The sequence below is a fragment of the Coturnix japonica genome, chromosome 35, assembly GCF_054131305.1.
Source record: "Coturnix japonica strain WE chromosome 35, WE-NBRP24, whole genome shotgun sequence".
NCBI lineage: Eukaryota > Metazoa > Chordata > Aves > Galliformes > Phasianidae > Coturnix > Coturnix japonica.
In genome coordinates this window covers 4,302,191-4,328,479 of record NC_140697.1, presented here as the reverse complement: position 1 = coordinate 4,328,479, position 26,289 = coordinate 4,302,191, and the positions used below count along the sequence as shown (strand labels likewise).

Sequence of the window (26,289 nt, the reverse complement as noted above, 5' to 3'; positions counted from 1 at the left end):
AGAGATCTTGCTGCTGACATCCCAAAGCCAGGCAAAATGGGAACCCAGAGCTCTGCCTGCACGAACCCCACAGCCATAGCATTGCAAGCTGAGCTGCCTTGCTGTTTGTTGCATTCATCCCAATCCCTGTGAATGAAGACTCGGAATGCAGCCAAGGCGATGATTGAGCATGAGAGTGACTTTATTCAATAAACACACTGCACATCACTACTTGGTTTGGATCTTTGGGGTTGACAAGGGCTCGAATTATCTAGGAAGGCACAGAAACACAAGGGTTAGTGTCAAACGTTTGCAAGTTGAATCATGCAAGAGGTTGTTGATACTTGGTAATAGAGAGGACGAAGCAAATAAGCTTGAAGCAACAGAGCCACTGTCTTGAAAGTGATCCTCGTGCAGGTCCATAAGTTTTGACTCTGCCTGGACTTCATATGGGGTAGTATGACATCACAAAGGGGTGATATGATGTCACAAAGGGGCATTATGATGTCACAAATAAGCATTATGATGTCACAAAGGGGCATTATGATGTAACAAAGGGGCATTATGATGTCAAAAAGGGGCATTATGACATCACAAATAAGCATTATGATGTCACAAAGGGGTATTATGACGTCACAAAGGATCGTTATGATGTCACAAAGAGGCATTATGACATCACAAAGGGGTATTGTGACATCATAAAAGGGGCATTGTGATATCACAAAGGAGCATTATGAAATCACAAAGGGCATTATGACATCACAAAGAAGCATTATGATGTCACAAATGGGCATTGTGACGTCACAAAGGGGAGACATTATGTCATCACAAAGGGGCATTGTGATATCACAAAGGAGCATTATGACATCACAAAGAAGCATTGTGATGTCACAAAGAAGCATTATGATGTCACAAAGGGGCATTGTGATGTCACAAAGAGGCATTGTGACGCCACAAAGGGGCGTTATGATGTCACAAAGGGGCATTATGATGTCACAAAGGGGCATTATGACGTCACAAAGGAGCATTATGATGTCACAAAGGAGCATTATGACGTCACACAGGGATGTTACCATCACCCTGCGCCCAACTTCTCTCTCCCTCCTATTGGCTCCCTCTCCCACCAATCCCCGATCTCCCCTCCCCTTAGGCATTGAATTCTCTTCTCACTACCTCCTCCCAGTCCTCCCCTAGGAACAGAAACCATTCAGATTCTACAGCAAACTACAGCATCTGCACTGCAAGAGCACACTGAACCACCTGCAACAGTGAAACATGGTTTTGGAGAGTGGGTTTGAAAACACACCTTTAGACAGCTGTCTCCCTGTAGCCAAAAGGAAACCAAGCAGCCAAAGAAGAGTCCAGCCTGAAACATGCCCATGCTAGTAGCCCAGGTTTTTCACAGTCAATGCAGAATCCATCCTGTTCTTGAGGTAACAAATGACCAGTGGGTCTCCCCTTGCTCCACCCCTTCTCCTTCAAAGCCAGAAAAAGAAAGAAAAAACAAGCAGAAGAAACCCAGACGTACCTTTCCACACACAAAGCAGAAAGTGGAACAGCAGTTGTCTCCTTCCTGAGACATGGTGGGGAGCATCCCAGAGGAAGCCCAAGTTCTTTGCTTCTCTCCACAGGGACTTCAAGCACTCTTGGCAAGAGCTGCTTTGGTTCTTTCTTCAACTGCTTCCATCACCAGAATCTCCTTTGGAAAATAAACACTAAAGAAAGAATCAGCAAATGAAAAAGAATGAGCAATAACCACTTTCCCAGTTTTCTTCTGACATGCAATTTAGACTCTCAACTCTGGCAGGGTCTTAAAATCAGCTGGTTACAAGAACTGTCCCACAATATATCCAGCTTCTGTACAGCTGCCGTTATTTCTGACAGCGAGTGTAATCACAGAATCATAGAATGGCCCGGGTTGGAAGGGACCTCAAGGATCATGAAGATCAATCGCCTCCCTGTCCCTGCTGGCCATCCCCTCTTCTGATGGAGCCCAGGGGACCATTTGCTCTCTGAGCTGCAAGAGCACGCTGATGGCTCACGTTCTGTTTTTCATCCACCAGGACCCCCAGGTCCTTCTCTGCGGGGCTTCTCTTAAGGACTGCTCCTCCCAGGCTGTACAGATGCCTGGGATTCCTCCAGCCCAAGTGCAATACTTGCACTTTGCTGTGTTCCACCTCATTAGATTCACCTAGGCCAACCTCTCAGTTGAGCTCCCTCTGAATGGCATCCCTTCCTTCCACTGCATCAGCCGCACCACTCAGCAAACAGCAGAGGGTGCACTCCATTGCATCATTGGTGTCACTGATAACCATGTAAAAAAGCACTGGTCCCAAGAACTGGTCCTGAACACCTCCAGGGATCCCACCACCTCCCCGGGCAGCCTGTGCCAGTTAATTCTGTGGGCAGAACTGCCAGTATGAAATATTATGCTATCGTGACAAAGAAAGAGAAGAAAAGCAAAATTAAGACTAGCTGACAAGCCTTGGCAGGGTGTTCTGCTCTCCTTAAATTTATACCCATTATTCAATTCTCTTTGGAGCTGTCTCCATGCCTCTCTGGAGTTTGTTCTTTGAGAAGAAGCAATTAAGTAAGCTCTCCAATGCCAAAGTGCATACACTACTCTAGGGCTTTCTCGTCTCTCCATGGATCAACAAGGGTGACAAGCCAGCAGAATATGATGAAGAGCCTCATGCATACTCAGTGTAAAAAAAAAAAAAAGGAATTGTTGCTGGGAAGAAGGTGCATTTGCATTTGTGTCATCTGCAGAGGGTACTGCAGAAATGGAAAGTCTTCCACTGGAGCAAACACAGGGCTCTCATTTATTGCAATCAAGGCCCAGCGTGTGGATCTCAGAGATCAGACCTACACCCTGCAGCAAAACAGAGACCTGCGTGGGAAAGTTCAGTTTCTCTCTACATCTGTGTAAGAAAAAGCCCACCATGGAATGACAGCTAAGGAAACATCCCTGTGACTCTTCACAGGTCTCTTCTACACTTGGGATCACTGCTACAAAAAGAGCTGTTTACATCATCTCTCGTGGCCAACCTGATAGAAGAGCAGGAAGGCTGGGATGCTCTTTTTCCTATCTTTCCCTTGATTTCCTCTATATCTTAGGGACGAATCACAGGACAGAACACAGAAATCAAATGGCTCTACAAAGCAGATTGGCCAGTTCAAGTCAAAACAGCCACTGAAAACACCCCAGATGCTGTCTGACAACAGCTGGACTGTCGGGGAGTCAGGTGAATGCAGTCTGCTGGCCCTGGGCAGGAAGAGGACAGCCCAGACTGTCACATACCTTTCACTGAAAGCTGATAGAGCATTTTATCCCCCTCACAGATGCACTGACAACTTCCAGCATCATCCATTGAGACACTGTGAATTTTCAGGGTGTGTTTCTTCCCCACAATGTGCAGTTCCTATTTTTCACTGGCCTTGAGCTCCTTCCCATCCTTCATCCACTCCACAGTAGCACCTGTGTCTGAAAGCTCAGCCTGCAGTTTGGCTTCCTCACGCAGCCGAGCGGAGATCTTTTCTACATCTTTGCTCTTATTGGTAAATCTCACTGCAGCACCTGTCAGGAGCAAAGGCCTCGTTATTTCAATTGATATCAGGCTAACGTGGTCAATGTTTGCTGCAAGATCTCTGAAAAAGTATCACCTTCTGTTCCTGCACTCATAACTGGGTCAGTGCTGAGCAATTCAAGATATTTAATTTGTTCTTCTTTCCGGATTTACTAAGTAAAAATCAACCAAACATCTCCTTCTACTGATTAATAATGCTCTAAACATGCTTCTGCGGAGGTTTCCACCCAATGACAAACAGCTCCTCCCATAATGAATCTTTATTTGTTTTATTTTGTCATGCAAAGCTGATTGATAGAGATACTATTGGAATGATTGCTCCCCTACTTCTAAACTATTCCAGTGCAATCAGAAAGGCTGTCTGAACCTGGAGCTGAAAGTACTGCTCTATGGTGATGCAGTGGTAAACCTGGTGACTGAAGGCACTGACCAGTAGCTGTGAACTGCAGACATTCATCAGCTGGCATGGAGCAATCTGGTTCAGATACCAAGCAGCTGGGTAGATTGGCTTACCCTACACTCAGTGCTATCATGTTTAGGTCATTACCAGGACTCACGTCAGTCCATGGGATGCAATTTCAGGTATTTGGTACAGTCAGTGAATGCCTGCAGCCCCAGTTCTAATCATCAGATCACAGCAACTATGCCTTGACTGTAAGAGGAAAGGAGAAGGATCAAAGCAAATACCTCTCACTCTCATCTTGGTGCTGACATCAACATTTTTGGCAACAAATTTCACTTCTGCTCCATCATCCTTCTTGGGGATGTTCTTTATGATTAGGCTGTGAGTAGTTTGGGTTCTCTTGATGATCCAGGTCTCGCTTTCCTGTAAGACTTTACCATTGAGGTACCAAGTGCCGCAACACGTTGTTGTAAGGTCAATAGTAAACATGGCATCCCCTCCAGGTACAGCTTCACCAGTTGTTAGGGGGGATTTCACAACCAGGACTGGTTCTGAGGAAGAACAACATGGATGTCTTAATGCTCTTTAGATGCAAGTCTGGTATCTCATTTAGAGATGGAAGATTAAATCATAGGGACATTTCTACTTCTCCCTTTGCATGAGTGCTGGAAGAAGCACTTCTATGCTTAAGATCTGTTACAGATCTTGCACATATGAGATATCAAAAGATAAGGATATTCATGTCCCTGTCACAGAATCATAACTTGTATCACTTTAGTGGTAGCTGGAGGTTGATATGAGATAGGAGAACTAGGAATAAGGGAAAGCCTTTGGTGTGTTAATGCACTACTATCCTTAAAGTCAAAGGAAACATATTAAGGGAACCAACACAGCTGCTCAGCTCACACTGACCCATTTCCATTGGGGTTTTTGTGCTTACCAAGGTGCACGCTCCCTGGGAATTCCAGAGACGGGCTCTGTCCATGCGCATTGACTGCAGACACTCGGAACTAATCATCAGCCTCTTCAGACAGATTGCTCACCGTGAACTCTGGGACGGGGACATGAGACTCGTGGCACCTCACCCAGGTGAAGCCAGTTAGTTTATTGGGTTCCACATGTAGCCATTGATTGGAATGGGGCAGTGCATCTTCGGAGGGGTCCATGCCAGCATCACTGAGGTTTCTGTTTTATTTTTCACCACGGGGTCAACTGGGGGCTGGGTGGGAGGTTTTCTGGGAGCTGAACAGAAATAAATACAGAAATATTAGCAGAAGGTCATGTAGGCTGGAAAAGACCTTCAAGATCAGCAGACTCAACTTTCAGCATGACCTACTGAGTCCCACCATTAACTACTGTGGTACCTGAGGACATACATGACAAGCTTATTCCTGCAGGTATTTGCATAGTGAATATATTCACCCTCTGGCTGATTCTGAACATTTTAGAGGTTAAAATCCCATCAGACTTTTTCACCGTGTGCAGCCACTGATACAGGCAGGAGGCTGGGAATTACCTAATGGGCTCTAGTTACAGACTACTGACACAGTAAAGGATTGAGTTCATTTCATTTTGGCCATCAGAAAGTTTGGTGTCTGGTTTAAGTCATCCATCTAGACTCCAATTATCATCATATGGAGAACAGCGCACTTAGGAGAACTCATCTCATCTTAATAAACCTGAATGAAATCACAGAATCATAGGATCACGGGAGGGCTTGGGTTGGAAGAAACCTTCAAGATCATCCAGTTCTAAACACCCTGCCATGGGCTGGCTGCCCACTAACCAGCTCAGGCTGCCCATCACCCATCCAACCTCGCCTTCAACACCAAGGACAGGCATCCACAGCTTCTCTGGGCAGCCTGAAATGGAAGCAATGAGCCACATGTTGAAGATACTCAAACATTCATGACTGTAGAGAGAGCCAAATACTCCATACATATTGCCTGCCTGGTCAGTGGTATTAAAATGCCAACAACAGACTCATCCAGCTCATTGAAAATGGTGTGAACATGGCGTACAGGATTCTTCCAGCAGCTAGTTAGATCTGCAAAGAGTAAAAACTGGAAATCTCAATGCGATACAATTTTCCCTCATAACATAAATAGAAACGTAACTGTTTTGGGGTGCACTGTTACCAGCCTGTCAGTTGCTGTTGGTCAGTGCTAGATGCCAAAGGTCCCACTAACATAGCATGAATCCGAAAGCTAGACGCTGGAATCAGGTCTCCTGACCTTACCATCAGAAATCAAGATGTCATATTTTGCTCAGAGGTGCCTGCTTGTAGGAGGGACAGCTTCCGAGCTTTTTCTGCTCCAGGAACCAGCTCGAGCTTCAGAATTTAAACAGCAGTCAGAAATTAAACTGAGCTTTGTCACCTCCATCAAACAGAAGGAGTGGTTGGGTGGTACAGCTTTCCAAATCACTTAGAAACTGTCACAACAATCAGATGCCTACCTTTTCTTTTTGAACTTGTTAATACATAGAGCTTAATAGCATCAGAATGCCCCAAGCACTTCAGATAACACGACAGCTGTAAACCCTTCTTTAAGGATTCCTTTGTTTAACCACTGAGTAACTGTAATTCAGTGGTGCTGGTGGGAGAAGGGAAGTCCTAATCTTCCCAGATGGTGAATAGAGTTGATGTTCACATGCAGACTGGTGCTGCAGCACAGCCAGAAACCACTCATTTGGGAAACACAGCACCAAGAAAATAATGGGAATAGCTTCATAAAATCAGGCAGCTTCACCCAAATTTCATGTCAGGTCCATTATTCTTCCTATTTTCAGGAAGAAAGGTTTTCCCTTATTCTTGTAGTTTTATTTTCTTTTCCTTTCATGCAAGCAGCTTTGTAGCTTACAAATTGTTTTCTAATCACCTCCTGGTGTGGACAAATCACACAGGTTTGACTCCATGTTTTACTTAGTTAGCATTTTATCTTTGTTCCAGTATGGAACTGTACAGTCATAGAATGGCCTGGGTTGAAAAGCATCTCAAAGATCACCCAGTTCCAACCCCCTGCTATGTGCAGGGTCGCCAACCACCAGACCAGGCTGCCCAGAGCCACATCCAGCCTGCCTTTGAATGCCTGCAGGGATGGAGCACTGCAGGGCTGGGCTGAGGGCACAGCCCTTCCACTGCAGGGTCACTGGGGAGCCCTGAACAAGGGCCAGGACTGGGGGCCTGGATGGGGTGCTTGGGCTCTGCACACCAAGCAGGGCACACTGCACCATCCCATCCCATCCCATCCCATCCCATCTCATCCCATCCCATCCCATCCCATCCCATCCCATCCCATCCCATCCCATCCCATCCCATCCCATCCCATCGCATCCCATCCCATCCCATCGCATCCCATCCCATCCCATCCCATCCCATCCCATCCCATCCCATCCCATCCCATCCCATCCCATCCCATCCCATCCCATCCCATCCCATCCCATCCCATCTAGCTCAGCAACAGCTAGAAACACTGCTGCGTTACCAACACTGTTTTTCTCCTAAAGCCGAAACAGAGCACCAGATGCCAAGAAGGGAAAATCAACTCCGTCCCAATGGAGACCAGAACATGGTTTAATTTGACAGGGGGGGATGCGGGGATGGACTGAAGAAGGACTCCCGGATCCCAACACTGCAGCTGTGGCAAACACACACAGTGAATACAAGGGCTCCTTCCAGACCGAACCTGCCCAAGGACAGGGACGGCTGTGGGGCTCTGGGGCGAGCCCAGGGCAAGAGGAGGGGTTCTATGTGGAGGCGGATGGAACGGGGTGAGATCACAGCCCCGTTACAAGGGGCTTTGACCACCAGGAGGCAGAGCTGGAACACGAGGCTCATTCGCCGCTGTTCCTCGCTGCGAGATGGAGCAGAGACCCCCACTCCGAGTTCGAGAGGCTTGGCCAGAGAGGCGCGGAGCATCCCGCACCCCCACGGCCCCGCAGGGGCCCGGCGAGGTGCATGGGGTGCAGCCCCAGCAGGGGCCCGTGGGCTCAGCTGAGGATCCTTTTGCCTCCGTCGTGTCACCTCAGGACGAGGATCCCCTGAGCTACATCGACGCCTGCTGTGCATGCAGACCGCAGGTAGTGTGCACTCTGTGCTTCCATGGCTGCCCCTACCCGGCTGTGCCCAGAGGGTGCCGGGGTCCCCCGATGCCAACCCCTGTAACTCCCCTCCTGTCTCAGACACAGGAACAGAAGCTGCGCTTTCTGGCCTGCGTCCGCACTGCCTGCACAGCTGCCATCACGGACAGCGTGGTCCACAGCCAGCTGTGTGACTACGTGCTGAAGGTGGTGCTGTGCATTGAGGTAATGGAGCACTGCAGGGCTGGGCTGAGGGCACAGCCCTTCCACTGCAGGATCACTGGGGAGCCCTGAACGAGGGCCAGGACTGGGGGCCTGGATGGGGTGCTTGGGCTCTGCACACCAAGCAGGGCACACTGCACCATCCCATCCCATCCCATCCCATCCCATCCCATCCCATCCCATCCCATCCCATCCCATCCCGCTGTGCCCACAGGCGCTGCTGCAGGAGGAGCCCGCCGAGCACCTGGACACGGAGCTCCGGCAGCAGGCCATGAGCACCATCGCCGCCATGAGGTACCGCCCCAGCACGGCTTTGCCAGCGTGGAGGTATTGGTCCCAGCCGGGGCCCTGAGCGGGACAGGCTGCAGGGCACAGGGTGCTGAGCGGAGCATCACACCTCTGCCCTCTCTCCCCTCGCAGTGGAGCATGGCTGCTTCCAGAGGAGAAGAACGGTCTCCTGCGTGCCTGCCTCGGCAGCGTCCTCCACCTCCCTCGCTACGAGGACGACGCGGACCTGGATGCGGCACTCTACGTGGAGGTGCGCATCAGCTGAGCCCTGGGGACGCTTCCTGGGCACCAGCACCCGGGATGCCCCTCTGCTGCCAGCAGGACGCAGCAGGGCAGGCCGTCCTGACCCCTGTCCTCCTTTGCAGACCATGGAAGCCCTGCACCACCTGCTGCAGGTGCTGGTGAGCAGCGCTGGCCGCTTTGTCCTCGTGGAGCTGCAGAACATCATGGAGGTTTGGATGTGGCAACGCTGGGGTTTGCGGGGATGGTTCAAGGCCACAAAGGAGGGATCCACACGAGGTCCCCCCAGGGCCTGCTGCGGGCAGGGGGTGCTGGCCCAAAACTAGCCCGTGTGGTGTTAGAGGGATGGGTGGGGAGCAGCGGGAAGATGGCAGGGCTGCAGCAGGACAGGGACGCAACCACCCACCCCGCTGCAGCTGGGGAGCAAGGGGAAGGACGAGTGCCCCGTGCTGTGGGCACAACAGCAACTTTTCTCTCCACAGCTCCTGCTGCCCTTCACCACGTGCCAGCTGGCGGCCGTGGAGGAGAGGGCTGTGGTGTGCATTGCCAGGCTGCTTGCCTTCAGCAACACCTGCGTCTTGCCTGAGGTAGGGAGTCCCGGCGCGCTCAGCTCTGGGACCACATCCTGGCTCCCCAGCCAGAGCCCACCTGTGTCCAGGCTTGCACAGAGCCTGGGCTGGGCCCTGCTGCCCACTCAGCCGTGCTGCCTCTCTCCCCAGCTGTGCACCTGCTTCGTTGGAACCGCGGTGTTCCAGCACAAGTGCCAGGAGAACCAACGCTTCCCCGTGCTGGGAAAGCTGGTCGGACACCTCATCCTGTCCTGCACTTCCACGGATGACAGGACCAGAGATGAGGCGATTAATGCTGTTCATCAGCTTTTCATCTTCATCGCTGCCCCAAGTGAGAGGAGTTGTGTTGGGCTAGGTCCCTCCAGATGCCCAGACCCCTCACTGACACCGTGTGTGCTCCTGTCCAGGACTGCCATGGCAACCGGAGGAGCGCACAGTACCACAGCTCTGGGACAGCCAAACTTCGCTCCACCAGGAGGTTTCCCGTGAGGACAGAGCCAGAAATATCTTCGAGGTACAAAGAGCAAACCCTGAGCCCACAGGAGAACCCAGGCCTGCAGTGTCAGGAAGAGTGCACGCACTGTCCCCGAGCAGCCCTGGTGCCTTTGGGGCCCTCACGCTTCATATCCCTGGCATCACCCAGCACAGCCTCTGCTCCCAGTTCTCCTGGGACACCTGCACAGCTGAGCAGCCAAGCAGAGGATAAGTCATCCCTCCTCTCCTCCCTCCCACAGGTCCTTCTGAAATACCTCCTGTACCCTGAAAAGGTCAACATTTTACTCACAGCCATTGAGAGCATGAAAGCACCGAGCCTCCACAGCACCCAGCTGGCTGCCCACATGGTGGATGTGCTCGCAGGAGAGGCTCGCTTCCCTCCACAGCAGGTGGGAACCTGCTGCTGCCTCCGCTCCAGCCCTGGGGGCTCTGCTCCATCCCTGGCACTGCGCTTGGCCGGCAGGCAGCAGTGGGGATGGCAGCAGGGCCCTGCTCTGGTGCCATCCCATTCTCACCCATGCTCCCCCCCTCCAGGTGCAAAAGATTGTGAAGGCGATCCACAGCAGCCTGCCTTCCATCAAAGCCAAGCCAGCTCTTGAAAGCCTGAGCAGGGCCTTGCTTGTGCTGGCCAGCAAATTCCCAAAGGAGATGGTCAGCAGCCTGCTGGTCTGCTCTCTCACCTGCTCCAGGTATGGGGCCACAGCCCTCAGGGCTCCTCTCCCCCCCCCTCCCCACCCCACGGCCATCAGCCAGGCAGGAGCAGCCACGCTGACAGCCCTGGGGACCTGCAGAGTTGCTGTCACCATGTGGAGGGAAATGCTCTCGGAGTCTTCAACCGTGAAGACGGTGCTGCAGGAGGTGTTCCAAGTGCTCATAAACCACACTCTGCAGCACACCTCCCCATTCATCAAGGAGAGGCCACGTGTCCTTGCCCTGGCCGTGAGTTCCTCATTCTGCCAGCTGAACCCCAGCTGAGTCCCCACTCCCCTTCCCTGTCCACCCCCGAGCCTTCTTCCTGCCCTGGGATGCATCCATAGACCTGCCTGGGGCTCTGGGGGTCTCCCTCCCCCCCCCTCCCTTTCTCCATCCCTACACTTCTAGAGACGGGGTGGAAACCCAGGGGACAGGGCAAGAATCATATCCGGGTGCTTTCTGCAGGCAGCAAGGATCCTACCAGAGATACTCCAGCTGCCTCTGGTCCTCAAGGAGGCTGAAGCCATCTTCCCCCAGCTCTTCCCAGCCCTTCTCCTGCAAGTGTCCTTCACCACGGAGCTGACGCTGCAGGAGGTGGAAATCTTCTGGGAGGGGCAACAGCAGCACCAGCTCACTCCCATCAGGTGCCACATCCCCGTCCCCCTGCTGCACCCAGGGACCCGGTGCTGGGGCTCCTGATGTGACTCGCACCCTTCTCCACCTGCAGGTCCGCGGTGCAGTCCTTGAAGGTGCTGCTCTGCAGCGTGGGCCTCCAGAAGCAGATGGAGGCCATCCAGGAGCAGGGGGGCTGGGACGCGCTTCTCAGCACTGTGACCCACCTCCAGGGTGTGCAGGTGGTGGCCAGGTGGGAGCCCTTCCTTGTGGTGTCACGGGGGTCCCCAGTTCTCAGCCAAACTGCAGCCACAGCACCAGAGCCTGTGGCCCCTGCAGCAGTGGCAAGAGGGCTGCACAGCCAGAGCTGCGTCTGCCTGGTTCAGGGCTCACGGTGCCTTCTTATCCCTGCAGGGTGATGAGGGAACTGCCTGCTGCTCTGCGTGACCCCATCTTCCAGCAGCTGGTTGAGCTGCTCAGCACCAACTTCTACTCCTGGGATATGGTGGCCATGGTCTTCCTCGTTGAGGTGAGCAACAGCTGCAGAAGCAGAGAACACTGGAGGCTGCAAGGCCACTGGCAGCACGAGCCCTGCTGCCTCCCTCGGGGCCTGCTGTCTTTCCCCAAGCTGACTGTTAGATCCAGCACTAAGAGCCACGTGTGTTGTTGCAGATGCTGGAATGCATGGACCTCAGCAAAGAGCTGCACCGCATCATAGGAATCTTTGCCCACTATCTGCAGAGCAAGAGGGTGGGCATGCAGCAGCTGGTGCTCAGGGGCATCCTGCAGCTCAGCAAGAGGCAGGACACGGTGAGCATGGGTGGCCAGGAATGCCACAGGTTGGGCTGGGCCTGCCATGGGGCTGTAGCGGGGCCATGTACAACTCGGCAACTCTTCAGGCAGTGAGGAGCTGGTGCGCTCTGCCCACCCCATCACTGCCTGCTATTCAGGGCTGGTACTGGAGTAGCCTTGCCCTCATTACGCTTGCTGCCGTACCTAAAGGATGGGGTGTTTTTCCCCACAGGCAAGGACAATGATCATCTTCCTGCCGTGCATCATGGAGCAGCTGCAGGATGCAGATAGTGACATCCGTGCCACGGCCCTACCAATATTCAGCAACCTGCTGCACCTCCTGAAGGAGGTTAAGCTCAGCGTCATGGCTCTGGAGCTGGCCGGCAAGCTCCCAGCTCTGCTTAACGATGTAAGGATGATAGGGAGTCCAGCACACGAGGGATGTGGCTGCCAGCCCAGCGTGCCCATGCCTGCTGCCTTGTGACAGTGCACCAGGGGACTTTCCTGGCCGCTCACCAGGTTCAGGCACTGCGTGGTCCTGGGCAGACTTTCCGCTGGGCAGAGCTTGCACACTTTGGAGCAGTTCTGAGGGCATCCTCAAGATCTGCATCCTCTCAGCTCGGAGATTTTGCCCCCACTTCACTGGTGGTGCTGTCCCTGCTTGCCATGGACTTGGAGCTGCTGACACAGATGTCCTTCCTTCCTCCTCCACAGGAGTCCGGCACGGTGCGTCAGCTCTCCATCGACTTCTTCCTCAAAACGCTGAGCTTTGTGGAGGGCCAAGAAAAGAGGAAGATGCAGAAGACGGTGTGCAGGAACCTGGTCCTGCTGTATCTACACCTGCACGATGAGGAAGAGAACGTGTCCAAGGTGGGAATCAGGTTCATCTGGGGGAGGGTGATGCTGCTCCCGTGGTGCCCCCCATACATCAAGAGTACTGCAGCCCACAGCAGCATCAGCCCCTGCTGCTGCATCCTCCCTGCAGAGGGGCTCTGGGGACACGGGCTCTGCGGCTGCTCGGGCTGCGGTGCTATCTCAGCTCTTTGGCAGGCCTCCCAGAAAGCCCTCCTTGGTGCTGCACGGTTCCTGCGCTGGAGGAAGCTGGAGCACCTGGTGCAGACAGAGCAGTTCTGGCAGATCAGCGACTGCATGGTGTGTATGCGCAACAGTATGCCCATTCCCACACCCCAGGACAGGGTCGGGACCAGCCTGCACTGACCTCACATTCTTCCCTCTTCAGCTGACCAAGAGGAGGAGACAGAGTGCAGCGCAGGACTACCTGGGCGACTGCCTGCTCTACCTGCAGAGCCTGCAGGAAACCCTGCGACTGGAGGCCGTGAGGTTCATCGGTGAGCCACGAGGCTGAGCTTCCCCCATCCCCGGCCCTCCATGCTGCACCCACGGAACAGCGGGGGTCGCTGACGGGGCTTTGTGTTCGCAGGGCTCTTAGGGCGGCACATGAGGGATGAGCAGCGGGCTGACAGAGAGCACATCTACCAAAGTAAGCCAGGGAGTGGGATGTTGGGGCAGCCAGCAGGTGACATGCCTGTCCCTCGCTCCCTCCTGCCAGAGGGGAGAGCTGGGTCATCATGCCTCTCTGTTCCTCTTATCGCAGGCCTTCAGGGAATGAAGCATGACCCCTGTCCAGCTGTCGCTTCCTTGGCCCTTCAGACGCTGAAGATCCTGAAGGAAACGAGGCCACATCCACAAGGAGCCATTGGGCAGCTCTCCACCAGGCTCCGTGGCACATGGAGGAGGTGGCGCTCCTCCCGGGCAGACAGCTGAGCGCCCTGCAAAGCTCCCAGCATCTCCTGCCTGCTGCTCAGCCCCACTCCTCGGGCACATCACTTCCCTTTGCCCCATCGCCCGCACAAATTGTGCTTTTGGAAAGTAAATGGGAGTCGTTAGGACTGGCCCTAGTATCCAGTTTTCATAGTGACTGGGCCCGTGTGCTGCTTTGTAACCTGTTATACTGCAGATAACAGCGGAGCGACATAATGGGAGAATTTCTAGCATTTCCAATGCAGTCTCAGGAACTGCAATTATTAGGCATTATCCAGGTTATTATCCAGTGTGCTTCTATTTTATTAATAAATTGGATGTGAATCAAATAGGATCTAATGTTACCAATGCTGGAATCTATGGGAATAGGCATTTGATGTGTTAGTAATGCTGGTTACAATGCTGTTAGCCTACCAATGAGCCTTTTCTAAATTGGAGAAGACAAAACCTGGACAGAAATCTCGGGTGAAGGGGATGTTCCTGTATCATAGTGTGATCACTTCCTTTCAGCCCGCTCATCAGGATTTGTAAACTATGACCGTGCATCACTTGAGACAAAGCTGTTGGGTGCACCTGGGCTGGAGTCAGGGAGGTCACAAGTACCTGATGGGGGCGGTCACATGTACTGGTATATACTATTTGTTGCAAGGCATTAAATTCGTTCTTTTGGCATTACGCACTGTGTGTGAGTCTCATCTGTTCCCCATGTGCGGAGGCACGGTACTTTCACACGCAGCCTTGACTTGTCGCCGGATTTGGAGGCGACAGTTAAGAAAACATTTCTAACAGAACCAAACATTTCTAACGGTACCACAGTGATACCAGAAAGCATTTCACCCCGTCAGCTCTGTCCATTGGTACCAACTCCTCACTGCCATTGGAAGTGAAGATGCTTCTAGAGCTGTCTCAGGACCTGTGGAGTTTGCTATGTGATGACAGTGAAGTCTTCATGCTGTACGTCTCAGCACACTCGGCATTTCCTGCTCCACTCAAACCATGTGAAGGGAATGCTGGTTGTTACAACGTGCTGCTCGTATGCTCTGAAGTCACATCTTAGACCAGCAATACGACATGGCGCCCTTAGGAAACAAAATTCAATGCTTTATTGCTTCTGAGCATTGACATTTTCAATAAATTAAATCAACACAAAGGTTTATAACAAACACAAAAAGGAGCAACCAGATGAAAAACCTCGTTGTAAGAAAAAGCAGCATTTTTTTAATCCAAAAGCAAGAGATCCAACACGCACAAACCCAGAAGGAAATCTCATTCAACATACACAACGTTCCACTTTGCAGAAAGGCGAGACAAATCTGCTCATAACTGCACTGATCACCTCAGGTAGGAACAGAACAGCAGTGAAGTCAATGATATTTAACTCTACCTTCTGGAACTTGGACGTGACTGTAATTCACAGCTGTTGTTCGGCACTGCTCAAAAACCCACCACACTTCTGTCTAGAGAAAAGCTTCAGAGCATTTCTGACAAGCTAATCGATTCTCTCCTTACATGAATGATGCTGACAGAAGTAAACTCACACAGCCAGCTTGGACTTGGACACGCTGCATATTCCAGTAGCTTCCCTGCAAGTACCAGAACTGTCTGTTTAATGCTTCTCACTTCAGGGCACCGATAACTCAGGTTTTTCTGCGCTGCATTACGTTCCACTTTGGTACTGGTTTCGTGCTTGGTCCTCGCTCCAGTGTTTGCTTCAGGTTTTGGTTCTGGTTTTTGTTTTTCAACATCAAACCATTTCTTTGCTAACTTTTTCAACAGCCCACCATCCTCAATAAGGGTATTCTTAATTACATGTTAATTAAGACGTAAGCCATACAATGCCTTCATATATGTCTCCCTACCAGTAAGAATGGGAGCTCCCCACATTAATTCTGGCCATCAGTTCATGTCAGGCAGGTGCACTACAGACCTTCATCACCAACGAGGCTGTTGGAAGAAAAGCTAAGAACGAATGATGCATGAAGAGAAAATTACTCGGCTCTCTTTCACTGTACAGAGTAGTTTAGTCAGCAACCACTTATACTGTCACTATCAATACTTCCAACAAACTCATGTGGAAACCTTTATCCAGGCAGACCCGTGCAAAGAATACAACCCTCCATAATTGCAGCCACGAACAAGAATTATTCTGCCCACGAGCATTTCATGTTCCTTTCTTCATATACTGGGAGAGGAACTGGCTTCTGACAAAGTGGACCAGCTTGGTCTCTGTGCAGAACATGGTAATGGTGGTAGCTGCAAAGCACAGCGCCCCAATGCTGATGTGAATCAGCCTTGACATCCAACCCTTATCGCAGCAGAAGAATGCCTAAAACAAAGGGAACCAGCAACTGAAGGAAAACCAGTTGGCACAAGGTAGGCCAGCTACATACATGATAGATGTTGTTGTTTTATTCCCCCTGCACTGCGTTTTTATTTTTTTAACCGAATCTTTAGTGACCATTTCTTTGCACTATCACCATCAATTACCAAGAACTAAGAATGTGGATATACAGATGGCCAGCAGAACTGTCTGACTCATTAGGTACACAGTTCTCTGCCACCTGGAGAAGGCAAGCAGGCACACATCTGAAGATCAATATAATTGCATGTCTTTGTTTCATTTTTAATAGATCTATACGCAGCCTTGCAAGATGTAATGGAAATCTCCAAGGCTATGGTTGTAAGCCTTTCCTGTTGATAATATTTCTTTCCTTCTGGTAATGAAGCCATCTGACAAACCTCCGCAGTGAAAGGAACATCCCGAGGCAGATACTTACCTCTGAATAAACAGTAATTCCTCCACTTATGACATAAGCGAGTATTAAAAATGGTGAGGGAAGCAAGCCTGTCAAAGGTCTGTAGGAGCTTTCCTTGAAGTACTCATAGATGTACTGGATGCTGTGAGCAATGCGAATACCCATATTAAAGCAGTTGGCAAGGATGAAGCCAACACTTCCGTGCCAGCGGGTCAAGAAATAAGAGATGCACAGGAACACGAAGGACAAGGCCAGCATAACAAAATTGTACCTAGGAAGAAGAAACAATATAAACAACATATGCAGTTGCACCTTTTAATTACTAAACTCATTTTCAGAAGATAAAAATCCATTCGCTTTCTAAAACATGGGAGCAACAACTCCTGTCATCTGCTAACAGCCGGCAAGGCTGAGAAAAGAAATGCAGCACAAGAATGAAAAATACGTTGAGTAAACTAAACCAACAACTACTTTAAGTGAAGGAAATTCTATCCTACTATTCACCTGTGCATTCACTTCAGAAAACCTACTAACAATAATTAGCAGTATCAAACACTGAGGACTTTTTCCTTCTCTATTCGGTACTGAAGAACAATAACGCTCAATAGGGTGACACTTAGTCCTGCTCCAAACAGTGGCTTTAAAGAGAAGATCACACTTGGAAAGGGGGACAAAAGCAGTCCTTGCACATCTAAAAAGAATTGCTCAATTGCTAAACTGCTAAAAGAGGATCTCTTTTAATTAATGACCTAAAAAAAATAAAGGCCTAATTAATTTGGAACAGAGCTGTAATAGACAACAGCCACAGAAGTGAAACAAGTCCGATGGCAGCCATCAGGTTGCAGTGCCAACACACCACAACAGAGAACCAAGAAAACATCCAGGCTGCAAAACATCACAGGAAGTCATCTTGTCCAGAGCTCTCCTCAAGGCCGATAAACCACTGAACTCATGTCATCCCAAATGTGATCTATAGAAACTGTGACTGAGAAGTTTTAACAGCTGCAAGACTTTAAGGAGTTTAACATAACAGTCCACCTTAAAAACTGAAGCTTCTATTCACGTACATGTACAGAAAATAAGACTTCACATTAAATTACTTTCCCAGTTTGCTGTGTATTAAAGCTAATAACCTTGTCAGTTCGGATCCTTTTTACCCAAAGGTTTAAACTAAAGCTTTTACATCGAGTTCTGCACACAGTCCTTAAAACGACTGCAAAAAGAAACTGCCTTCTCAGTAACAGAAAAGCATTTCCAAGCGAATATCCAAGCAGAACAATTGTTCCCCATTTGCATGCTTAACTCCATGCAAATCACACACAGATGCACTGGGGGTACTCCTCACCCGTCCACTTCTTCTTTGCACATCGAAGCAAACGTGAAACATTCTGTTACTCCATTGACAGCAAGAAATAGGACATACAACGAGTAGCACCGGAGAAGATCGGGACCTACAACAAAATAAAGACAGAAGCATTACAAGGATAAAGAGATCATTATTTCTTTTATAAAGCCACAGTTTCATACTCCACAACAGAAGCTGTAACATTATCACCGATGATAACAGCAACTTCTGTGTCCCTTTGAGAAGCTTCTGGTCTGGACATCTTGACAAGATGACAAACAGAATAAACAAAGCAAGGGGAACCCAAACTCAAAGTACAAGGCGGCAGCAGCTATTAATGTAACAGACAAGATCTCCTCCACAAAAGTGGTGGTTGTATTTATTGGGCCATAAGCTGGTACACGTGACACAAGTCAGGAAAAGCCAATGCTTTATCCTTCCTTCCTTGTAAACCTCCTAATATTGTTAAAACTACTGCTGGGCTACATTCCAGCCTCTGCAAGCATCCCTGCAGGTAACTTTGGGAGCTGTGGTGCTACAGTTGGAATATTCTAAATGCATGCATCTACAGGAGGGCAAAGCAATCAAATAATTCTACCAGAATGAGGCTACTTGAAGCTCCTTTTAACCTGAGCTGATTTTTTTCAGACAGAAAGCTGACCGAGCCAAGAGCTCAGAACAGAGCTGAGAAACAAAAAACACAGCTAAAGCTTTTTACCTGTTTCAGAACTGAGCATTGAACCTCCATAAATATCCAGAGCCAGCTGAGAAAAGGCACATCCAAAAACAGCAATGGTAAGGCCAATCAGAAGCACCAGCTTCAACAGCAGTTCTAACACATTCGAAGCCATAGCAACATCATCCTGGAGAAAAAAACAGAAACAAAACAACAAAACCCAGCAGTCAATTACACGAACTAGAACCAGCACAACTGCTGCTGTCACCAAGAGAAACTGTTCCAGGGGGAAAAAGTCCACTGGCACAATGCAAGGCACAGCCAAGACTATTTTTTGGTATTGACACACCTACACACTTGGTCCTGGCTTCCAGCTGTGCTCAGGTATTCTTATTCTCTTCCGTATTATATGCAGAACTCTCAACAAAGATCAGCCATTGACAGCTCTGTTTCAGGGCTTAAGGAAAGGGGCAAACAGCAGCCAGTAAATAGCAAAGAAAAGCACAGCATTTGCCCAGGGCCACAGCCTGAATCACCAAAAGGGCCACGTCTTCATTGTTACACTGGACTACAAGTTTCGCCACAGCATAAGGAGCCACTTGTGAGTTCTGTACATGGTAAGATGCAGCTGCCCACACCCCTCATGAGGAGTCAAACCTCCTGCCAGGTGCACGGGATAAGCCCACACACAAACACACCATGAACACTCCACGTCAAACACACACACAGGTACACCTCTGTCAGCCTACCATTAACGTGAGACACGACACTTGGCTGACTGGGACCTTCCTATCTGACCAAGAATTTCTTCTAGAGCATACAGAAACCTCTCCTTCATGTAACCATCGTTACTGCGCAAACAATCCCAAAGCTCAGCCAAAACACAGCTGTCTTCCTCTGGAAAGGGCACCCTCTGAAGCGCTCAATGCTTACCAGCCTGTTGTATTTTCAAGTCAGTCAAATATTGTCAAGTGCCACTTATTTGCTGGAAAGAGATTGAACCTACAGTAATTGCCTCAGCACAGCTGCACAGACATGGTGCACAAGCACCATGCTGTTGGAGTAGAGGATTTTAACTTCAATTACCAGACAATGCAGCATTATGTCATTGCACCTCGTAACTCCTACTTCGCTACCTTTTTATCCATTTGCTTTTTGTCCAGACTCCTTCGGCATGGTCTCCACTTCAAGTTTCTTTCCAAATATCTTTACACTCAGTAATTTAAACACACGTCAGTCACACTCCTGATACAATTGATCTCCAACAGAAGGTAAGCATTTCATGTGGAACCAATACTAACAAACGTACCTGCTTCTGATCCTTTACATTCTTCCCTCTTTCCAATACTTGAGCGAAAAAGACATAAAAACTCTCTTCAATAGGCAAAAAGATGAACCTGGCCACCAGCGACCCGAGATTATTCACGATATCATACACACCTTCACAAACAAAACACACCAACAAGCTGTCACTTTTTTTCTGGCACAAATTCCTATTCCACATTTCTGATAAACAAAGAGAGAACCAGGGGAACTTAATGCAGCATTAGAGCAAATCTAGCAATAGCCCCAGACACCCCCAGGCAGCCCCTTCAGTTCTTACTACAGAGGAAGATAAAAGATCCAGATGCAAGAGAATCAGCCTGTGGCGCAGCCAGTGCTGTCACCTGAACTGCTGCTGCCATTCATTACTCTGTAAGGACACTGCTTTTATGGAGCACATTCAGTTGGAGATGTGATGCTACAAACAACAGTGTTCCTGCTGTAACAGCTAACAGACTGCAAAGGAAGACAACAGGGCCAAGAAAATGAAGAGAAGGAACTGCAATGTATCAGATACTATGCTGCCTCCTTCCAAGTTTTTAAAACAGAAACAAGACGCACAGCAGAAGAGGCACAACTGCCAAGTTTTGATCCAAGGGAGAAGCATTCCTTAAATCCACGACCCTCAAACAAGTTGCTCTGGTTTTGTTTCTTGTTTTTTGGTGTGTGTTATATTTAATAACCATTTACCCATCATTCTCTGAAATGCACCTCAACGTCCCAGCGCCACTGAAATCCTCCAACATTTTCATGTTATTTTCAAATGGTTTCTAATATTTTCAGTATTTTCAGAAGCAGACAAAAAGGAGCAACTAGAAAATGATGTCATTGTTGCACAGCATCGCCACACTCACCCTGATCGCCAAAGTTTATCACATTCAGAAAAGTCATCACGTATCGCTCACCTGAAGTTGAAAACACAGAAGTAAGGACAAACCCCCACATCTCTCCCCGTGTGTGTCCAGGCCCTGCTAACAGGACGCATTCCAGAGACATGTCCAGCAGGACGGTACAGTTCTGATCCTCCACAAACCTTCCGTAACTGCACCTGGGTTGCCAACACCTGCTGGTGCCGCTCTGACCACCATCCCCTCCCAGCCTTCCCAGGCTCCTTGTCCATTTTGTGACCTGCATCCACTTTTCTTCCCCCAGCATTCCCACACATCGAGCCTCACCCTCTGTCAAAATCTGCTTCAGGAAGGACTGTTTGAAGAAGCTCCAAGTCAGCCATGCTTCCTTCCAGTTAAGGAAAGCCTGCAAAATCAAAGAAGCAGCGTCACCCTGGTCTGGCTGACTTTCTCCCTTGTGGAAAATCACCATCTTTGCAGATACACAAAGGAACTGCATAAGTTTTCTACAGAGTAAATCACTCAACAGTAACCAGAGAGGGGGAAAAGTTGTTTAGCAGACCAATATAACTCTGCCCCTCACAGTACTGTACATCTTTCAGTGCTCTTCAAAGCACTCCTGCAAGCCTCACAAGACAGAACTGCCTTCATGTCCTCAATCTCTCAGTCTCTTCCTCATCTTTGCCTTTTCATTTCTTTCTTTGCCCCATTTCCTTTTTGGAGGACATCAGAGATCTGAGTATCTGCAGGACGCTGTGCACCACCACGTTCTGTCTGAGGAGAAGTTGAAGTACCAGCTCTGTAAGACAACCCTGGATTCTCTTCTACCTGATACCAGCTCACTCCCTTTAACACTGTAAATGTTCCATCTCCAATCAACAGATGAGGCAGCCAACGAGGCCCAGAAACAAAGAGCTCCAGGTTCACTGTGGTTTTCTGACAAGGATTTGAATGCAACAACTGTGAATGGAATTTTATGCAACCATGCTTCCTAACCAGCCATGGTGTCCAGGAGCAGAAATAATCTCTCAGTCACTCCATCAACTCCAGTTTTCAAAGCGCTCTCGTCAAAGACTTAAGAATGAACTGTGTGACCAACCTTATCCGCCATCCAGTTAGGTAACAGGCCTTTCATTCTTGTAATCGGAAATGACTTCTTTGTTGCTTCAGGAGACCCCAAGAACTTTGCAAAACAAACCACATAGCACAGCACCAGAACACTGGTGTACAAAAGCTGGAAAGACAAGGAAGGAAAAAAACAAAGAATGAGTGAGAACTCAGTGAGAAGTGAAGGCAGTTCTTCCTCCTGTCAACTCTGAACCTAGCTGAAGGCGTTACTGTAACTCCCCTCCCCACACACAGAGTACTGTTGATTTAAATTCATTTTAATCAGCAGATCAGCATCACAGCCCTCTGCCCTCAAGAACAGCTAAAGCACACACAACGTAACAACCTTATTCACAAAATGTACCTTTAGGCACACAACAAAGGTGCCCATTAAACTGACTGGGCTCAACGCGCCAAGTAACGTCTATCACCAAAATCCTTCACATTTAAACCCTCACCTCGGAGGAACATTCTCTCACCTCCTCAGTGTTATCTAGCAGGTTAAATGTCACAGACAGCAGCAAAGAACATTTCAGAGCAAGAATTTATATACAGAATACAGGAAACTTACCTGAGCCAAGGAAAAAATGTGAAGCCCCATTGCGGATAAAGGATGACTAAGATAACTGTCAAAGTGCATTTTGACACTATCGAAAGGCTTTCAGCAATTACCTTCAAGAAAGAGAAAATAGACAACGCTCATTTTTGCCAGCTTAACCACCTACAGGAAGGCAAAGCACTCCAGTTTCACACACACAACCCACAAAGGACCTGTAAGGCATTCACAGTCAGTGTGGCTACCACAGTTCTGCTGCTGCATTGACCACCTCACGCTGCAGCATCTCTGCACATTCTCAAGTCTTATACGGCACTTTTCCCCCATCACACTGCCCCGCTCCCTTGTGTGGGACCCACATGGGAGTAAATCCTGCTTGGCACAATCGTGACCCCAGCTGCTGCATTTCACAGCCTCACACCGACAGTGAAAAGCAGAAGTGTGGAAGGCGTCTGTGCCTCCCTCTGAGCAACACTTGTGATTATACATTTAATGAGCATTAGGGAGGTAACTTCTAAACAAATTAACTTCCTTTTTTAAACAGGAGCAAATTAACGTTACAAATACATTATGACTACATCGTACAGCACGAAGCAAACCATAGCTTCATTTGTTTTTTAAGCACCCCTGAACATGCACAGATCCAGTTCAGGAATCTGGTCTTCATTTCCATTACGTCACTTTTTCAGCACGAAGTTTCTCCGTCCCACACAGCCCTATGCTCACAGCTTCCCTACTAACCTTAAGCCTTACAAACAGGTGAGCCTGGGCTAAAACCCAGAATGGCTCCCCTAGAAGCTCAACAACTGCAGAGAGGCCAAACGCCACCACGCCAGCCTGATAGTGAGGAACCACGGATGGATCCGGAACTTCAAGTACGTGCAGCCAGACGAAGCCCAGGAAAACAGACCAGAAGACACCAAGAGGGACTCTAAAAAGTTAATGTAAAAACAGTCAGGTTTCCTTCAGCAGAAAAAAGAACAAGAGAAAATCTGATTCAAATTTCCCACGCTGCTGTACTTTACGTATGTCGAAAGAGATCAGACAAACTCATTGCTATTGTAGCTACAAGTTTTGGTGTAAAACCTGTCAGTGCGAGCTACTACTTGCAGCTATGAGTCTGATAGCCCCAATGTAACTGTTACAGTGAGCCTTCCAGGCAACGGCAGTGGAGTCAGCAGAAGAAAACATGCACGGCATGCAGTGCAGACACGGGCTGCAGACACGGGCCGCCTCGTGCAGGTCCCGCTGCAGGACCCGCCGCCTCCTCCAGCCGGAACCAGGAGTGAGCTCTAAAGCAAAGCGGAGCCGCTCTCACGTCAGCCACAGCAGGTTGATGGTCGCGGCCCAGCTCCGCTCCGCGCCGCCGCTCAAGCAGGCCCTGCGGAACGCCTCCCTGGCCAGGAACACCGCGGTGGAATAGAGCAGCGTCAGCCTGCGGGAGACACGACGGGACACGGGGTCGGCCCCGCTCCGTGCCAAGGAAACCCGGCCACCAGAGGCGGTTCCCGGCGGCTCCCATTGCCGGGGCAGCGCGGCGTCACCTCATGCTGACGACGCCGAGGAGCTCCCTGGACAGGTAGCGCAGCGTCAGCGCGTTCAGCCCGAAGGTGACCGCCCGGAACAGCACCTGCGGGGGAACGGGGGAGGAAAGCGCTGCCGGGGGGCCGGGCCGGCTCCCGCGGGCGCCGCCCAGGAGGGCGAGGAGCGGGAGGAGGCGGGGCCGGGGGTCCCGGGTCGGCCCGCACCTGCAGCAGGGCGCTGGACGAGGCCAGGCGGGCGGTCTGACGGAGAGCACCGACGGCCGCCATGACACCGAGCGACCGGCCGGAAGGACGGCGTCGCGCCGCGATGACGTCACGAGGGGGCGGACGGCAGCAGAGCTGAACCCGACCCGTGTGGTGCCTGTCAGCAGGTGGCGGCGGGGTGACACAGCGGGGTGTGCAGCGATACAATGTACGGCCTCAGTGTGCGGGGAAATGGCAGCCAGAGGCGTCCAGCTCCACTTGTGAATGTGGATGGAGCACAAGCAGCGCGTGTGAGCGCAGTGATGTGGTGCATTGCAGCACTGGGGGCACGGACAGGAAAGAAAAGCCCCAGATCTGGCCATGCAGCTTTTAGCAGCGCCGCATTCGGCTCTTGTTCTTTGCTGGCCAAAACACGGAGCTGCTGGTAGTGACAGTGCTGAGACACGGCGCTTTGTAGCTGACACTGCTCCACACAACTGTGCTGTTGTGCTCTTTGCACCCGGTGCAGTTCCCATGGAAATAAACGGCAGGCATTACTTTTGGAGCAGCCCGTACAATACAACTTCACCACCTCATTTTATCTGTGCCTTATCATCCTACCTAAAATGTAAGACTCTTTTCTGAGAATCCAATAGTACCGAAGGTTCATCGTAAGAGACACTTCAGGAGTCACCTCAGGCTGTTCTAAGCGGTAGAACACTCCCATCGCATCCTGAGGAATGTGGAGAGGTTCAAAGAAGAGGCTCTGACCCCACGTCTGAGGCTAAACCAGCACTGACATCCTCCGTGCACACCATACTCCTAACATTCCATGTCTGATGTGGAGCAAACTCCTGTCCATCCGCACACAAAACCTGATGCGATCAATTATGCTGAAAGCACAATACAGAAAGCAAAAACCTGTTCTCTGTCTGTGGCGAACCTGAAATCTTTCCAACAGAAACAGAGCCCCACAGCATCCCTATGGGAGCAGCAAGGCACAAATGCCACTTCTGACTACTGCAGTGACACCATACCCCGGGCCTGTGACTTGAATCACTTCATCCTCTCACAAACATTACATTGTACAGAACGAAACCCCGTAATGTTGTCAGTAACGTTTCCGAAGGGTATATGCAGGTTCACTGCAGCCTAGGAGAGAGCTAGCCAGGAAACCATGAAGTCAGCCTTGCTTTTTTATTGAATTATGGCAGTTTTCCAGACCTTTGTGTGATTATTAAAACAAAAGAGAGAACTGTGGTGCTTAACAATGAGATCAGATCAGCGGTACAGAGAGTGGAATGTGTAATTTGCAACAGGGGAGGCCCAAAATCAGACTTGCCTTGTTAAACCATACAGATAAAAGGGTGAGCAGCCCTTTTCACTGTGCAACACTGGGTTTTTCAACCAAATCCATGTGAGGCTGCTATGAGCTTTGCGTGTCATTTTCTTGAAGCACATGATGACTCACCAATAAAAAGTGAACTCATTCAGTCTGCTGGCTGTTTTGCAGCCCAGGCTTACATTTGGTCCCTTTTTACCTCTGAGCCAAAGTCTAGCATCATTAGCAAGAGGCCAAGCTAAGACATTTACTTACACGCAATACCATTTAACCACGTTAATAATGCAGGACATCAGGTGGTTCCAGCTGGGTAGTGCAGTGAAGACATATCAGCTATTTGCTCAGAACTGAACTGAGAAAACAGAACACTTCATCTTTGCTAACACCATCGTTACTGTCCGTGTTCTACACACAGAAGGTGTGCCCACGTGAAGAACACGCTCTGTGCTAACTGTGGGGCACAGCACACTCCTCGGTGGCTGCTCCTGCATTGCTGAAGGAAAGCAGTCTTTGTTAGCAGATCTTTTGCTTGGAAGACAAACCAAACAGTTACTTACACCAGAACACAGTAAAGCAAAAAGAATAATAAAGTTACTTGAAAAGTGATTGTGCAGAATGGACAAGGGAGAAATGCTTAATACTTGCAGAAGTAGAAAGAAAGGTCCTGAAAACAAGGGAGAATTCTGGCATCACTTATTTTAAAAGAATGGTGACTCAGTATTTAGAAAAGAGGTCAGCCACTGGATTTCACAACCACATGTGGAGAACACTACAGAGGAAACTGGATGGGTCTGCCAAAGCAGTCAGTGTAGGGCCGAGAGCTGCCTCCCCCACACACACCGAGGTGGATTCAAAACAAAAAAACAC

General features: G+C 49.8%; 2 protein-coding genes across 2 annotated transcripts; one reads left to right on the top strand and one right to left on the bottom strand.

Moving 5' to 3' along the window:
* The first annotated feature begins 7,371 nt into the window (after positions 1 to 7,371).
* Positions 7,372 to 14,076, top strand: LOC146755237 (maestro heat-like repeat-containing protein family member 7). The gene is made up of 20 exons (XM_085526221.1): positions 7,372 to 8,049; positions 8,152 to 8,274; positions 8,486 to 8,565; positions 8,692 to 8,809; positions 8,925 to 9,011; positions 9,282 to 9,386; positions 9,519 to 9,699; positions 9,776 to 9,882; positions 10,103 to 10,252; positions 10,398 to 10,552; positions 10,655 to 10,802; positions 11,022 to 11,200; positions 11,284 to 11,421; positions 11,583 to 11,697; positions 11,841 to 11,978; positions 12,193 to 12,369; positions 12,675 to 12,830; positions 13,011 to 13,112; positions 13,201 to 13,309; positions 13,402 to 14,076. The coding sequence occupies exons 1-20, from the start codon at positions 7,831 to 7,833 to the stop codon at positions 13,743 to 13,745; spliced, it is 2,931 nt and encodes a 976-aa protein (XP_085382347.1). The 5' UTR covers positions 7,372 to 7,830; the 3' UTR covers positions 13,746 to 14,076.
* A 746-nt stretch (positions 14,077 to 14,822) lies between these two features.
* LOC107306897 (RFT1 glycolipid translocator homolog) lies at positions 14,823 to 24,591 on the bottom strand. Its single transcript, XM_085526256.1, is given in 14 exon segments — positions 14,823 to 16,068; positions 16,520 to 16,769; positions 17,844 to 17,949; positions 18,562 to 18,706; positions 19,829 to 19,959; positions 20,697 to 20,747; positions 21,018 to 21,096; positions 21,790 to 21,924; positions 22,369 to 22,391; positions 22,394 to 22,469; positions 23,095 to 23,284; positions 23,672 to 23,788; positions 23,898 to 23,983; positions 24,102 to 24,591. Coding segments are annotated over 14 exon segments (1,617 nt in total). The 5' UTR covers positions 24,165 to 24,591; the 3' UTR covers positions 14,823 to 15,903.
* Between the last annotated feature and the right edge of the window lie 1,698 nt (positions 24,592 to 26,289).

What these genes read in the sequence shown, in the direction of transcription:
- LOC146755237 (XM_085526221.1), top strand. Translation starts at nt 7,831, where the DNA reads ATGGAGCAGAGACCCCCACTCCGAGTTCGAGAGGCTTGGCCAGAGAGG. An exon ending in CTCGCTTCCCTCCACAGCAG is followed by an intron (nt 10,253 to 10,397) that starts GTGGGAACCTGC and finishes CCCCCCCTCCAG; the next exon opens with GTGCAAAAGATTGTGAAGGC. An exon ending in CACGTGTCCTTGCCCTGGCC is followed by an intron (nt 10,803 to 11,021) that starts GTGAGTTCCTCA and finishes TGCTTTCTGCAG; the next exon opens with GCAGCAAGGATCCTACCAGA.